Genomic DNA, 15,828 nt, shown 5'->3' with positions numbered 1-15,828 from the left:
ATGAATTTGGTGCAGATGATGATGATTGTGGTGCTACAGGCGACGATGATAGGTTGGATCAGATGTTGTGTGATGCAGATGTGAACTTGAGTACTCAGAGAGACTTTAACAAATCCATATGCTTGATCGAGGATTTGAAGAAGCCATTGTTCCTTGGATCAAACCGGAATACACAAAGTTGTCATCTGTGCTTGAACTGCTTAAATTGAAAGCAAGCGATGGTTGGTCGGATAAGAGTTTCACAACGCTATTAGAACTCTTATCGAACATGCTTCCAGATGGAAACGAGCTATCCAAAAGCACATAAGAGGCAAAGCAGGTTCTTTGTCTGTTGAGGATGGAAGTAGAAAGGATACATGCATGTCCGAACAACTGTATCCTCTACCGTAAAGATCTATCAGACATGCATTCATGTCCAGTGTGCAAATCATCTCGATACAAGCGTAAGAGTCGACCAGATGATGGCGAGGTGAAGAAAGGAATTCCTACTACGGTGGTGCGGTATCTGACTATAATTTCACATCTTAAGCGTTTGTTTGTGAATCAAAAAGAGGCCAAATTGTTGTGCTGGCATCCGGAGGGCCGCAAGTAAGATGGAAAGCTAAGGCACCCTACCGATTCTCCCTAGTGAAGAAACATCGACACGATCTTCGATGACTTTGGTGCAGAATCGAGGAATATAAGGTTTGCTTTGAGCACGGATGGGATGAATCCTTTTGGGAACATGAGCAGCAGGCACAGCACTTGGCCAGCTGTTCTCAGTATTTACAACCTACCTCCTAGGCTGTGTATGAAGCAGGAGTATTTGATGATGTCGCTCCTTATCCAAGGCCTGAAACAACCTGGGAATGATACTGATGTATACCTAAAACCATTGGTGAAAGATCTAAAAACATTGCGGAATGAAGAAGCGCAAGTATAGATGCGTACAAAAGGGAGAATTTCACGCTACACGCACTGCTGTTCTACACGATCAATGATTTGCCTACACTACATAACCTTTCGAGCCAGAGTAAACAAGTAGACACGGCGTGCCCTCATTGCTTAGATGGTATCGCGAGTATGTGGCTGCCCCACTCGCACAAAACAGTGTTCATGCGCCACCATAGTTGGACTGGGACAAGGAGGATGAGCAAGCAGCTCGGAAGAACCGCTCCACACCATTTTCCATATCCCGAAGAGGCGTGCCCAGAACTGGTTCTAAGGAAGGGCCGTATGCTCAGCTGATGGTTTCGTCACCTTCAGGAAGCCAGAAATCGAGGAAGTGCCTCAAAGGATCCCGCAACTTTCGGAAGAATCCACACAAGGATCATTCCAGCCATCTCAGGAAAAAAGACATACTAACCTTGGCTCTAGGGAACAAAGAGCACCCAAGTCACATGCGTGGCATAGGTGTTTTCGTTCAATGGAAGTTGGGATTCCCTGACAACGTCGATTCATATAAGAGCCGAAGGAGAAACAAAGCTGAATGCGTAGCAGCCGAGTGTGAACGGATGAGAATGCAGATTGTCACTGAGGTTGAACCAAGGATGACAGAACATATGGATATGCTTGCAAAAAGGATGGAACAACGGGTCGACGAGTGAGTACGGGCAATGAGGTAGCAGAATGCAGCCACGACACTTGAATCTCCATCGGCTCGGCATAGGAGCAGCTGCGCATCTACACTAGATAACAATCCAGGTAACATGCTCGATCAACATGACTTCCCTATCGGCGGATTTGAAAGAGACCCCCCTCCCCCAGTGACGACATTCCAAAAGAGATCCTTAGTGAGAGATACCCCATCGACAACATAGAGGTGGCCACCAAGTGCAAGCTTGTACTGCCCATCACTATTGGCTCTGATAACATCATTGAGGTTGGCACGGGCTTGACGTTCCCATGTGGCAGGGATCAGACAATCACGGAGTCCCACTGCAGCCTGGTTACTCTAGCGTGTCAATGGACATGGTATACGGAAATTGCACATCCCTCCCAGTTCCTATTCCCTCAGCGGACGACATCAGAACACTTGGGGAGGCCATCCACTCCTTCATCCAGTGGCCGAAGAAGTTCATAACACTGGTTGCCCCTCCATCGCCTCCGCGGCCTCTATCTCCAGTACGTGACGACAATGACTTCTCTTTTCGTCGTGCTCCGCCAAAGGTCAAATCTCCTTCTGTTCCACATGAGCAACAAAAATTGTCCAGCAAAGTTGGCCAATAGTCCACCAAAATGGTACCTCCTGGAAAGCATAAGGCCAGCAAACAGAAGGACAAGAAGGAGGTGGAAGAAGAACCTCTATCAAACACCTACATGGCAGGCCAATTGTTACTGAGCAAGAAAGCGTTAGAGCAATTAGGCTGTGCAAGTATGATTCTGCACGATCTATATATGAAGAGGTTCCATGAGGAGAAACATCTTTCTCCTTGTTTCAGCATCAAGTACTAACGACAACATTTTCTGCAACTAGTTGGAACCTTCCTCGTGACCTTCGAAGATTTATTCCTCCTCTACCGTCTTGACAAGCTGGACGTCGGTCTATTGAGATGCTGGACACTGTAAGTGTTATTAATCGTTGTCTATGCTTAATGAAACACCTAAGTCATTGATACGCTCATTCATCTACATTACTCTTATGCGTAGACTTATGATTCAAGAAGCCAAGAGAGAGAATTCGAGAATCGGATTCCTCGACCCATAGGTCGTATGTAGGTCAACGATCACTTGGTCTCCGAGGGAGATCGAGAAATACGTCGCGGAGGCCATGATCACTCTCTGTGGATCGAAGGATCTTATTCTTCTACCGTTCAACTACCGAGACCATTGGATTTGTTGACAAGGGCGTTCACGAAGTATGTTTTGATGGGTGGGATTGTACGGAGAGATAAACCCTCGGTGATCTACCAACATAAGTTCCTGGTAATAATTCCTCCGTCGCACATCAATTTACCATTATAATATGCATTCTATAGAATAAATGTATCGTACACAAATTTCTGCATTATCACAAGAGCCGTAGGGTACTAACCTCTGTGGGATTTATGTTGCCCAGTATATGTTGAAAATCATTGGCTCTAGTCCATCAGTATATTCGCCGGTTAGTGTAATTATAGTATATTAAAATATATTTTTCATCGTTGTGCCTAACTATTTAAAATTTCTTCTACAGACGTATAAATTTCCTACAGGTAATCTCGTGAAGGATAGTCTAATGTATATTAAAAACGGCTCATCCATTTCATACTTGCGGAGATCGTAAAAGAGACCGGTGAATTTTATGATCTGAAAACTTTAGGAGCTAAGGTTTTTAATCTCATCATAAGCTGGTCATTTTAATATATTGAAAATTCTTGCATCTTATGGTCTATTGATGTATTATACTTTTATGACTAATGATATAGAAAATGAAGCAAATGAACTTTTTACTTCCTTTTAATCCAGTGTGCTAAAGTTAATTTGTTGGTTTATATATTGTTAGGCACAGGATTAACTCAAGAATGAATAATGAATAATGCTTTGCAAATGTTGTGAGCCTTTGTAATATTGACATTTTACTTCTGTATATGTGTGACTTCGTAATGTTGCGAGGCTTTGTAATATTGACTTTGTGATATTGAATGAAGATGTTCGATCTACAAAGTGTATGGGATTTGAATGCAAATGATCTCTTGTGTGTATAATGTACTGTTGTGTGTATTTTGTTGTTGATATGTCAATTACATTTAGTAATATATGGATTTTGTACTATATATATGACAATACATATGTTTTTAGGAATACAACCGTTGTACAAATGCTTTTTATAACAGCATCTGTTATATAGTACAGACGGCTCAAAATTAGAATCGTTTGTATTGTCCCATAGTACAGACGACTCCGATAATGAGCCGTCTATACTGTTATTATATCACAGACGACTCAAAATTTTGAGTCGTCTGTGATATTACATAGTATAGATAGCTCTTGTTTAGAGTCATCTATACTATTACTATATTATAGACGGCTCGTGACTCCGAGTCGTCTGTGATATTTTATAGTACAGACGGCTAGTGATTGAAGTTATATGTATAAAAGTTTTGTACATATGGTTTAAAATCTCTCTGTATAAATCTGATTTATGTAGGCTTTTTTTCACAGACAGTTCGAAAAACTGTTCCGTACAGGATTTTCAAACCGTATGTAAAAATGTTTTTTCCAGTAGCGAGTGATTGATCGATAGGTTGTTGTAATGTACATACAAGAAGTACAGAATAGATAAAACCTTCAGTGAAAGCACAAGACGGAACATGGGCATCTCGTGCAATGTATTGTACTAGTTGTAACGTATGTGTACCTTACATTTAATTTGCATATTTTCTTTATCTGGTTCTTCAGAATAACAGCTTGGTATTGGTGTCGAGATGTTTCTACGAGGAACTGTACTACCTGAGTTTGTACATGTAAGTTGAGGAAGATAATATAACACCCCATTTTCTTCTACATCTATAGTGCGAGATTAGGAAAACTGAAATTATTGGTCACTAAAGTAACTACATGCACATTAGCATTGCAATACCTTCCAACTTGGCAATGATGTTGCTATAATTACAACATGCATGCATACATTTATCTACTAATGGGTACAATATTGTAAGAAACATAAAGCTCTGCATCTGCATAATAACCAGTCAAATGTTGGTGACTTCCTTACGTATAATCTTACTGCCAAAGATGTCCAAACTCAAAATTGAACAAAATTCAGCGAGCGAGTTAGGTAAACTGGCATCCCATTTTTTATGCAGGTGACCAATTATTTTCTTTTCTGAATATTAATATGTGCATAATCAAGCCAAGGTTTGTTTAGTACGCATCCAACGGTGTAATCCCTTACAAATAAGGGCTATCAATTCAATCAGATCATCAAGTTAATCTTCAGCCTTTTCCCTCGATGAATTCGATGTCAAGGTCCCTCGACAATGGCTACACACAAACACCCTCCAATGGGCAAATGATGACTCCTGCTGGCGAGCTACATGTATTATTGGTGCTCTCTCAAAAATAAGCCTCATATATGGTCAGACTTCTATTATTTTTAATGTTGGTGGAGTTGATTAGTGCTTACCAATGGATAGCACGGCACAGCTAGTCAGGCACGATGGTGGCACATCTCATTACACACGATCTGTCTAGATATGATTAGGTTATTGTTCCCTGTCGTGTGGGCCTCATGGCCTGATACGTCGTGCTACTTTAGACATACTTAGTATTGAGTCATGCGCTTAGGTTAGGGCTCATGCCAATCTATTTGGCACGACCCATTTGGGCCCGTGAACACTTGGATTGATCACCACTTCAAATAACACAAAACTCTACACCTTTACTTACGTCACTTGTAATTTATAGGAAAATACAGTCGCTCACCTATAATTTTCAATTTTATCAGTCCCTGCCAAGGTGTCAAGTTACTAGTCCAACCAGTTCCATGTTTTTCCGATCGAACGGCAAATCTGGTTCGCTTTATATAACTTTGGTAATTTTGCTTTTCTTTACGGGCACCATTGTAATTGTAACTCCATGTTGCATGTCATTTTCCATCAATGAAAAAGAACGTGAGTGGACGGCCCACGTGGCAGACACTGTCGGCTACTTATCTCCATTTTCATTTACTTATCACCAATAATTTACTATAATAATTTTGATCTACATTTTTTAAAAAAATTATAAATACTTTAAAATATATAATACTAATTAAGTATATTTCATGATAAATCTAATGATATGAAAATTTAGTGTTTATAATTTTTTTAAAGAACATAAAATTAAAATTGTTATAGCAAATTATTGATGATAAATAAATAAAAACGGAGGTAGTATATGCCATGTCTCCAGCTACTGCCAGTTAACCACTTCCAAACGTGTCAACTCAATGACAGCCTAGCCCCACACGCCTGGACCCCACAAGTCATTCCCATGACCCACCCACTCACCCCAGCAGCAGATAGAGCCACTTTGATCCACGTGCGCATTCACGCGCGCACTCGAAACTGATCCTCCGACCCACCAAAAGCAGCAACCATTAATTTATTTCGCCCTCCTTTTATTAATTACCAGGCAGCAAATTCTTGCCGTAGAAATTAGAATTGCGAGCTGCACCATCGCATCCTTGTAATCTAGTACGAAAATTGTTCCGATTTTTCCCTAATTCTTTTTTCCGTCTCCGCATCGGTCGAACGAAGAACAGAGGGTAGAATCGTAGGTAGAAACAAGAACTGAATTAGCGTGTGGTGATTGCTGCCTCCGGCTGGTGGATTGCTCCAATTCGATGGCAAGATTGGCCGTTGAATCGTGACTCGTGAGTTCTTGCCCTCATTTTAGGGTTTCCGATTCCCCGCCGCGAGATAAAGTTGCAGAAATTGTAACCTTTTCTTTTTGGTGTTTGCCTCAGAATTTTCGGTGATTTCCTCGTGGAATCCGCGGAGAAAGGCGTCACCTTTGCGATGCAGTACAACCACCGCAGCCGCCTGCTGCCGCCGCCGCCGTTCGGCCGCGGCGGTGGCGCGGGGTACCCCCGCGGCCACAAGCAGCTATACGCTCCTCCTCCTCGGCCGCCGCAGCATAAGTACGAGGTGCTCATGGAGGCCGGTCGCCTCGCGGCCGAGTACCTGGTCTCCCAGGGTGTGCTCCCGCCGGCCGCCCTGCAGCGCAGCGCCGGCAGCGCCGGCGCGTGGGCCGCTCCTTCTCTTCCTCCGCCGCCGCCGCAGCTTCAGCAGCAGGAGCCCCCCGCGTTCTACGGTCGGAGGAGGTACGATGACGAGTACAGCAACAACCCTAGCGCCCGGCCTAGGCGGACCAATGGCACTAGTAGTAGTACGAGCAGTAGAGATGATTACAGCAGTGGTAGCTACAATGACAGAGGGAAGAGGAAGTATGGGGAGTACAGGAGGGGGTATTCGGATTCAAGTAGGGACAGGGAGAAGGAGAGGGGAAGGGCATTTTCAAATGGCCGGCTCTATGAGGAGGATGAGGATGAAGATGAGGCTCCTGGGTTTCGGAGGGAGCTGCGAGGGAGTCGGGGGAGTGTTGAGGTGAGGAGTAGTGTTACAGAGGCGGTGAGGGAGGAGATGCCGTTGACAGCGAAGGCTGTTGGGGAGTTGGACATAGACGATACTAGGTCGAAGGCTGTGAGCTCCGTTGAAGATGTTCAGAAGGATGCTGATGCTGTGCCTGAGGTGCAGGGTGAGAACGAGGAGGGTGAGGTGGATGGCGATAGCAAGGTGTTGAATTCAGAATCAGAGGTAGTGGAACAAGCGATAAATACTGATGCTACTAATGCTTCTACTGGTGTGGAGTTGGAGCCAATGCATTTACCAGGTGGTAAGATTCCCGAAGAGAAAGCTGATGATGAAAAAGTTTTGGATGAGGCTGCTTTGGATCATAATACTTTTGATCTTGAGGTCACAAATGTGCAGAACAATATGTGTGATGATATGAGGAATTGGCTTGACTATTGTGATTTTGCAAGAGCTCCAACAAGGCCCAGGTCAGTGCGTGCACACAAAAATACAGCACCTATCCCAGGAGAAACTTCAGTAGCTGAAACAGTTGATCTAGTTTCTTCTGGACAAGCTTCTCAGATGGTAATAGATGGATCTGCAGAGGAGAGCTCTTTGACTAACATCCAGTCAGAAAATAGAGAAGATCAAACCTGCCAGGAAAACACTAACTCTAGTGTTGTCTGTGATGAACCAATGGAACCAATGCTTCTTCAAGAAATTGGAACATCAGTTGTGACTGAAAATATGAAAGAAGAGAAGGGTGATGCACATGTGGTCCAGGAATATATGGAAGAAACCGATCCATCTCCGTTGAAGGTTTCTCACAAGGATAGCTTGATGCAAGAAACCGGCTTGTCTCCCTTAACAGCTTCTCACAAGGATAGCTTTATTAAAGAAACTGAATTATCTCCATTGACAGTTTCTCACAAGGACAGCTTGATGCAGGAAACTGACTTGTCTCAGACAATGTCTTCTCACGAGAATAACTTAAAGTTGCAATTTAAGGAAGGAACACAGACCTGTGATATTGATATGCTGCCACAAGATGTCGACTTGATCAAAATGTCTGATCAAAGGGAAATAGTTTGTTCTGAACTATGTCCTAATGTTGGGGCTGAAGCTGCCATCGAATTGGAAGAAGGAAAGATGGACCAATCTAGCTCATTCAAAGTATCTTATCTTGACCTAGTTGGTGGTAAAGAGGTTGCTGCAATACATGATAATACAGCGTCTGCAACTGGATTTTCCATAGATTCACATAAAAAACAGCATGAAGGCCCTGAAACCACTGCAGGTGCCAATGCCAGTGCTACAGATGATATATGCCACCTTCCATTAGAGAATAAGGATGTTCAAGTAATTGATATAGAATGTGACACACCGATCGAAGTTGGTGGCTTTGGCTCTTCGAAATCAAAGTGAGTTGCTTCTACTTCAATTATTTTCTAGTCTTGCATGCTGATCCAATGGGTTTCTATTTTCTTGTTGCTACCATTTTTGCATGACATAGGAAATCTTGGCAGTCTTGAAAATGATCTCCGTAATTCTGTATTGCTCTCTGATATTTTCCCCATGTGCCAAGAGGCCTGTCACTTGGTCCATACCAATATGTTGTTGCGTTAGCATTAGCACATCAATATGCTGTTTGTAAAATTTTCTGCATGATGGCCTTTCTAATTAAATATAAATACAACGTGCTTTTCAATCAGAAATGAGATGATATGCTCTAGCATGGATAACATGATGCACCCTGGCATACATGCGGATGTTCTTGGTATTCAAGATGGTTACAATCTTGCATTTTCCGATTTCCTCGGTGCTCATATACCATGCTACCCACCAATGCAATCAGATCTTCATGCTGGCATAGCTGCCAATAACTCAGAGGTGAGGCCCTCTGGTACTTCATAGTTTACACGTGCAGGCCTGTAGTAAAGTCGCAGTGAATAATTACTGCATTTCTTGCGTGGATAATGTATTGATGTTTCTTTTCTTTCTTTTTTCAGGGTGTTACTGTCATGGATGATCCAATATATGGGTCCCTCACTGATTTTGGTAAGTCCACTTGTCTGTTTTCCCTGTACTGCTACTTTGAATTCCGAACTCAGTTGTCAACGTTGGTGGTGCTTATCACTGGATTAATTTTGAAAGAAGGTTGCACGGTACTTAAACTTTTCATAACACTTACATGTGCAGTCATGTTTTAGATGTCCCTACCTTTCAGTCAAACAAATGTGGATTCTTGGTGCAATATCTAAGCACAAGGCTGATGACTTGCACTGTGTGAATTGTGGATGGAAGGGCCATGTCGGTCTATATGCCAAGAACGAAAAAGCTGTTATAGCTGTCTGCTTTCCCGGTTTCCTTCGCGCTGGAATAGCTGGAATGACCTATATTGACCGAACTCTGGATGCAAAACTGAATGCAACCTCTTTTGTTCCATTTAGGAAATGGAATGGAACATGATCAAACAACTTTGCTCACATGTCCTGTGCCATATTTCTACTCGATTATGTACTTGGAAAAGATATAGACAATTGATGAATATAAATGTAACTCCTGTGAACTTAGAAAATGAGAAAAACAAGTCTTTAAAAGAATATTAGGTTACACAATACTTTCAAATACATTACGTTATTCCTTCATTAGTCAGCAAGCTTGTCTGTACAATATGGAGGGCAAAATCTCAGTCTGTAGTAATGCTATATTCAAATACACTATTTGGTAGTTACTCATCCACATATTTATACGTTGACATTGTGGAACTTTGAAGAATCATTATGCTATATGTCCAGTCTGCCTAGAAATTTGTGGCAAAATTGTGTTTCCTGTGGTCACTGATCTCATCTAACTGAGCAAGTATTCAGTACATGGGCAAACCCCCTCAACTACAAGAAAGAGGTGAGATCTCTCATAGCATCGCCCGGGGGTCCAGGCCCAGTAGCTCTTTTAATCACCGAAGGCGAGCCTTCATTTTCGAAGCCTAGCTGGTCCACCCTCTGTACACTTTCCACAGTGGAGAAGCCTCACTCATCGCTTGCATAACCCCCTATATTTGTTACTCTGTGCTTCCATTCACTCATGTGAACTGGAATCCGAAAATATTTGTGTTTGTTTTATGAACTCGATCTGAGATACCTGTGTTGCTGTGTTTGCTTATGTAAATTGGGGCAACGAGCTTCCAAGAGCTGAGCTCGAGCCTGACTGAGTTCGGATCGAGCTGACTCGAGCCTGACTGAGTTCGGATCAAGCTGAGCTCAAGCCTGACTGAGTTCGGATCAAGCTGAGCTCGAACCCAGGCTCTAGGGCCAAACCAGGCTCACTCGAGCTCGGCTCAAGTTTGTGTCGAGCCAAGCCTGGGCACTGGGCTCATTCGGCTCGTTGACAGCCAGAGTTTGCTGGATGGTACCTTGTTGGATGATATCTTAAGTAAGTTTCCTTCCGGAGCTGAAGCATCTCTTTTTCTTTATGGTTCCAGGTTTCATGGACGTGTGGGGGCAGCCAGCTCAGGACTTCGACAAATTCTTCTAGTCCACTGATGAAGGCAAAGTTCATAAATCTGACAAACAAATGAGTAGTGTAGTACATGCGAGAATAAGTACATTGCGCGCTGTCTCAACAGAAATGTTGTATTCATCATAATGTAAGGGTAGAGAAACTCTAGGCATTGATACCAGTTTGACGGTGTTACTGATCCGAGGGTGCTACTATTTGTTCAGGTTCTTGATAGAGTATGATAGTGTTCTGCAATTATACCTTCATTGGTTTTGTACTTCTGTGTATTCTATGTGTGAACATGATGTGAACTGAGCTATGCTGTGGGCTTACGATGGGTATTTAGCGGATGGACCGCCGTTTGTCATAAATGGGCCGTAAACATAATGTCAGCGAGATTGTGAGGCCTAAAAGGCTACAGTGACTGTAGCCTTTGTAGCTCTGATAGCGGCGTTCAGCGTTTGCGTGTTCCCGTGAGTTGCTACCTGATATTGGTCAAGATGGAAACTGTATGTTTCAGTTTACCAGTATTTGAAGACAATGAGCAACGAGTTTTTTTAATGTTAAATTAGCAATCTTGCACCAGAGAGAAGGGCATTTTTTTTAGTATGACAACTGGGTTTTTCTACTGGAATGATACTGGAGAAAACCGTGCAATCTAGTGGCAAGTGGCAACATAGCTTATCTTGTTCTTTAATCAAACAATCTTACACTACAGGATAAGTTGACAGCACAAGCGTTTCCAACATATAAGTACACCAGAAAAATTGCAATCCTCTACCATTGTTAACATGAGATGTTTGTTGGTGCAAGAATTTATCTTGCTCTAGTAAGTACGACGAGAGTTTTTTTAGAAGGAGACTAAAGCTTAGAGATGAAGTTTGAGAGGAAAGAACACCACGAATATATTGATGATAGAAAAATGTATCACTTTAGGAGGAGTATCACAGCGTTAGCTGTCTTGCTTGTTCTTTCCCGCTATGTTCGTCCCTGCCCAGAGGATCATGGCACCCTATTTATAGGATCATACGTAGCTTGATATACAAGTTATCATAATGTACAAATATTTTGGATCCGACTAAATTACTGAGTCTTATCCTGGATAACTACCTTCTATCCTATCGGGGAGATAAATATCCACCGTGGTAATTATCGTGGTGCCTACCCCTGAAGGGGGCGAGCCGGTCTCCGATTGCGACCCGGCGCCGCACTGTTAGGGGTGTCAAGATAGACTTCATCACGGTGAGGTGTCAGAGTGACGTCCATTAGCCTAGGCCTTTAATGCCGATCACTTCCTTGCAGGCAAAGCACAACCAGTGCTTCCCTTCCGGGAGATCTTTTCTAAGACCTGCTGACTCACCCCACTGCCTTCGGGAAGGCGACCCGATCAGCCCGAGGCGGGGACCTCGAGAGGCATAAAACCCGGAGGTGAAGGCTTTAAGAAGCGAAACCCCAGAGGGCCGGGGCTTCAAGAGGCCAAAGCTTCGAAGGAGCAAGGCTTCGGAAGATCGTGCTTTGGGAGGCTTCGAGGAGTCGAGCCGACGGAACCAAGAGAAGGCTTCGTAGGTGTAAAAGGGTAACATGAAAGAATCTGATGATATCGGAGATCGAGCTTTTAACAGAGGGTTCGAAGATCAAGACCCCGGAGAGACCTAGAATGGTGATCTTTAACCATTATCCTCAGACTGGTTTATTTTCCCCCAATAATGCTGATACCCATATGATAACAGATATCCAGTAGAAATTCCTTATTCACCAAATCCTCGATGCCATGTTTCCAATTCCAAGCAACCATGTTGCCAGGAGTGCGCCAACAAGTTATAAGTAGATTGTAACATTATCAAGATGTGGCAAAACAAAGCATAATGTCTGAACAACAGCAATGAACCATAAAGATACATCAAAGAACTTTGATATGCCATCAGATACATGATAAAGACAAGTGGTACAGGCATTATAGCCAGATATCTAGTCTGCTCGGGATTGACCAGCACGAGAGGACAAGATGATGCCGACGATGAGGCCGTAGAGTGCAAGCGCCTCAGCAAAGATGAGGATGAGGATCATACCCACGAACAGTTTTGGTTGCTGAGCATTTGCCCTGAGAACAAAGGAGCCAGAATTAAAACAAGCATTAAGGAAAGTGTAAGACTCAATTTTCTCGCTTGACATTCCTAGAAACAGAATTACCAAAACAGTATTAAGTGTTTATCTAAAGTTTTTTTAACCAGTTTAAATGGTTGCAAATGTAATCACTGACAATCTTTCTGCATGATTTTTCTTTCTTCAGAAGCAAGTGAGCACAACCAATACTTTGTTAATGCAAATTATAAAGTATGTCGGTCCATGATCAATCATGTGTTTGTGCAGTCAAAAATTAAACTTAATGATCATCAGATTCTAGTAAGAGAAATATAATCATAATAGTGGGAACTTACTACTTAGTGATAGATATGCTCTATTGGATGCATGTTCATGAGTTTGATTGAAGTACTAGGAACATCAGTGCATAAAATGAAAAAGAAAAAGTATAGCAGTATCTAGAGTGGTTGAAATTGTGTCTGAATAACAACAAAGTCAAGAAGTCAAATGCGAGCAATTGTAGCATATTTTAGTTATGGAGGGTTGGAAGTCATCTTATTGAGATGATTGGTTACCAGCAAACAAATAAATGTCTGATAAATAGACAGAATCAGTACAACATGGATAAATACAACCAACTGTGATAAGGACAGCCATGTAACAAAAAGGTCAATAAAATTTAGGCCAAGTCTCAACTCAGGGTGTGTTTAATAAAGTGGATTTGTACCTATTATATGATATGCATCTAGAGTGAGCGTCAAGGTTTCTCATGGGGATGAATCCTCGTTAGTTTTGTGATGAATACATACTGGATATGCATCGAATTACTTTTGCCATGTCTAAGATGCATAGGTGCAGAAATGACTTGTGCATCCCCAAAGCTTATATATCCTTTTGGCACAACAAATGCCATGTCACCATGCATGTATTATATTGCCTTACTTTTCTATGGTTCAGCTAAAAAAGAGAGAAACATTCAGATCATATCATCCAGAGCAAAAGGGTCTGAATAAACCCCATGGCTAGGCTATGGTGCAGTGACATAAAAAGAAATAAACATTCAGGTCGCCGGCTTCTTATGTCATACATTGATATCAGTGCTATAGCGTGTGGTACTCCACGATTCCGAGTCCTATATAATTTTACTACAATCCATCTAAATGAAATACCATTCCATTGTGTCACAGTACATATTGTAAATGTACCGGAAAAAAAAGAACCTCCTTATTTCTGAAACAAACAGTTCTACAGCGGATTCATAAGTCTATAACCCCTACACGTACGTGACATACTGGAAAGCTCCTAGATAATCCACTTGCTCAGTATCACGCCACTTAAGCAACCCCATTTGCCTCCAAACACAGCTGGGAAGTGGGCAGTAAGCCTGTTAATCTATACAAACCCAGCTCGATTTGTTTAACTGATCATCCAAAGGGAGCAAAGAAGAGTGAAATTCTACCAGCACCCAAACGAACAGCACATTCAGTAGGACTAAGATACGGCTTTCTGATCAATTTCACCACACGAACGGATGAACCAAAATGCACTAAAATAACAAAAATAATTGCTCCTTTGGAAGGGTGGATTTGGGATCGGGGTTGACCTGACGCCGGCGTCGCCAACAATGCCGATGGCCATTCCAGCGGCGAGCCCAGCGAGGCCGCAGGCGAGGCCGGAGGAGAGGTGGGCGTATCCATCGAAGAGGAAGTAGGGCTTGGCCTTGGGGTTGATCCCGGTGCTGATGATGACGGCGATGATGAGGCCGTAGATGCCGAGCACTCCAGCCATGACCACGGGCACGATCGACTTCATGACCAGCTCCGGCCGCATCACTCCCATCGACGCCACACCGACGCCGCTCTTGGCCGTACCGTACGCGGCGCCCATGCACGAGAATACCAGCGCCGCCGCCGCGCCCAGGAACCCGAAGAAGGGCGCCGTCTCATCGCCGCTGAAGGTGGACGCGGCCATGGCCAGGGATTGGGTTCTCCGGACCTCTGTTTTTTCTGATGAAACCCTAGGCGTTCGATCGAGAAGAGGCCGGTGTCTCCGTGGGGTTGGTGTTTTTTAAAAAAAATTAAAAAAAGAGGCAGAATGGAGATGGTGGGATGGGGAGGAGTCGAGGACTCGGAGGAGACGGCGACCGGACCAGCCACGAGCGATAGAATGACCATTTCACCCCTGGCTGCCTTTTCTTTTTCTTTTCTTTTTTTTTTAAGTCCCCCTGATTGCCTAAAGCCCTGAACTGCTTGGCAAACTTTTTTTTTTCTTTCCTTTGACTTGCTTCTTTGACGAGACAAATGCTTGGTAAAGTTGTCAATGCATCTAGTGCATATACATGAAGTTTTTGATTCATTGGTGCCCGACGTTAGGTTCGTGGATCATGGTGCATATGCATTAGGATCCTAAGAAAATTACAATGCTATTTTATAGTGTATTGTTTGAAAATTGAATTGTTATTATATATATAATGAAGTGGTGCATCAGTGTCTTCTTTGCTCATACTTTGCCACTAGATGCCTACTGGGATGGGCGTCGCATCATTTCCCTATATATATAGTTTGGTTCAAAGATAGTAAAGAACTGCTCCCTCACAGAAGACATCGACAGTTAAGTTTTCGGTGGAGTAGCGTGCTATAGGAGTGTCCTATATATACATGGCAAATGACGTGAGAGCACGGGTTAAAATTGAAAGAAGTTGTTCTCCTGCTACTGAAAGACAACAGCTCTAAACTATTTGTTCGTTTGGCCGACTCTAAGTTGAAAGATACAATAGTTCAGACAGAGGTAGCTTGAGACAAGTGAGGTCACCACTTTCGAGTGCATGTAGCTGACCATGATTTGGTTGTACAAATAATGTGCGCCATCGTCAATAAATGCTAATACAATTGTTAACAAAACTTGAATGCAACACAATTATAAATCATCGATAGGAAATAATGCTGACAGACTCGAATTAGCCCTTCAAATCGATTAGCGATCCAATTCTCTGAGGACCGATATGTGGTTGCATTGTTTCTGTTGTGTTGTGCTATAAAATATAATTGTTATGGGTATCTTTACTATTCTCGAAAGGTTTTATTGTATGATCCTAAAATGACTCTTCAACCTAACTATAATGTCTGGACCAAAAAAATGCCAATAACCACCGTAAGACCAACCCCAACCGTTTCCTTCCCTTCCCACTCCAAAATCCCTTCCCAGCAGGATTCCCTTCCCAGATTCATTCCCT

At 42.8% G+C, this 15,828-nt stretch overlaps 2 protein-coding genes across 7 annotated transcripts; one reads left to right on the top strand and one right to left on the bottom strand.

Moving 5' to 3' along the window:
* The first annotated feature begins 5,967 nt into the window (after nt 1-5,967).
* Nucleotides 5,968-10,790, top strand: LOC133922008 (uncharacterized). Of its 6 annotated transcripts, none has more exons than XM_062367148.1 (5): nt 5,969-6,316; nt 6,410-8,437; nt 8,729-8,906; nt 9,026-9,074; nt 9,227-9,458. In XM_062367148.1, exons 2-5 carry the CDS (start codon nt 6,462-6,464, stop codon nt 9,304-9,306), a joined length of 2,283 nt encoding a protein of 760 aa, XP_062223132.1. In that variant the 5' UTR covers nt 5,969-6,316; nt 6,410-6,461; the 3' UTR covers nt 9,307-9,458. The 6 variants fall into 6 exon arrangements, with proteins under 6 accessions (XP_062223131.1, XP_062223136.1, XP_062223132.1 ...); XM_062367150.1 differs by having other exon boundaries at nt 9,216-9,324; XM_062367149.1 differs by lacking the exon at nt 9,227-9,458 and adding an exon at nt 10,498-10,790 and having other exon boundaries at nt 5,970-6,316.
* Nucleotides 10,791-12,238: 1,448 nt separating this feature from the next.
* Nucleotides 12,239-14,699, bottom strand: LOC133922007 (V-type proton ATPase 16 kDa proteolipid subunit-like). Its single transcript, XM_062367146.1, has 2 exons — nt 14,200-14,699; nt 12,239-12,615 (listed from the first exon to the last, which is right to left on the bottom strand). The coding sequence occupies exons 1-2, from the start codon at nt 14,565-14,567 to the stop codon at nt 12,483-12,485; spliced, it is 501 nt and encodes a 166-aa protein (XP_062223130.1). The 5' UTR covers nt 14,568-14,699; the 3' UTR covers nt 12,239-12,482.
* Between the last annotated feature and the right edge of the window lie 1,129 nt (nt 14,700-15,828).

Source organism: Phragmites australis, chromosome 6, assembly GCF_958298935.1.
Source record: "Phragmites australis chromosome 6, lpPhrAust1.1, whole genome shotgun sequence".
NCBI lineage: Eukaryota > Viridiplantae > Streptophyta > Magnoliopsida > Poales > Poaceae > Phragmites > Phragmites australis.
The sequence above is the reverse complement of the archived record's forward strand: the minus strand, read 5'-3'. Positions and strand labels throughout refer to the sequence as shown.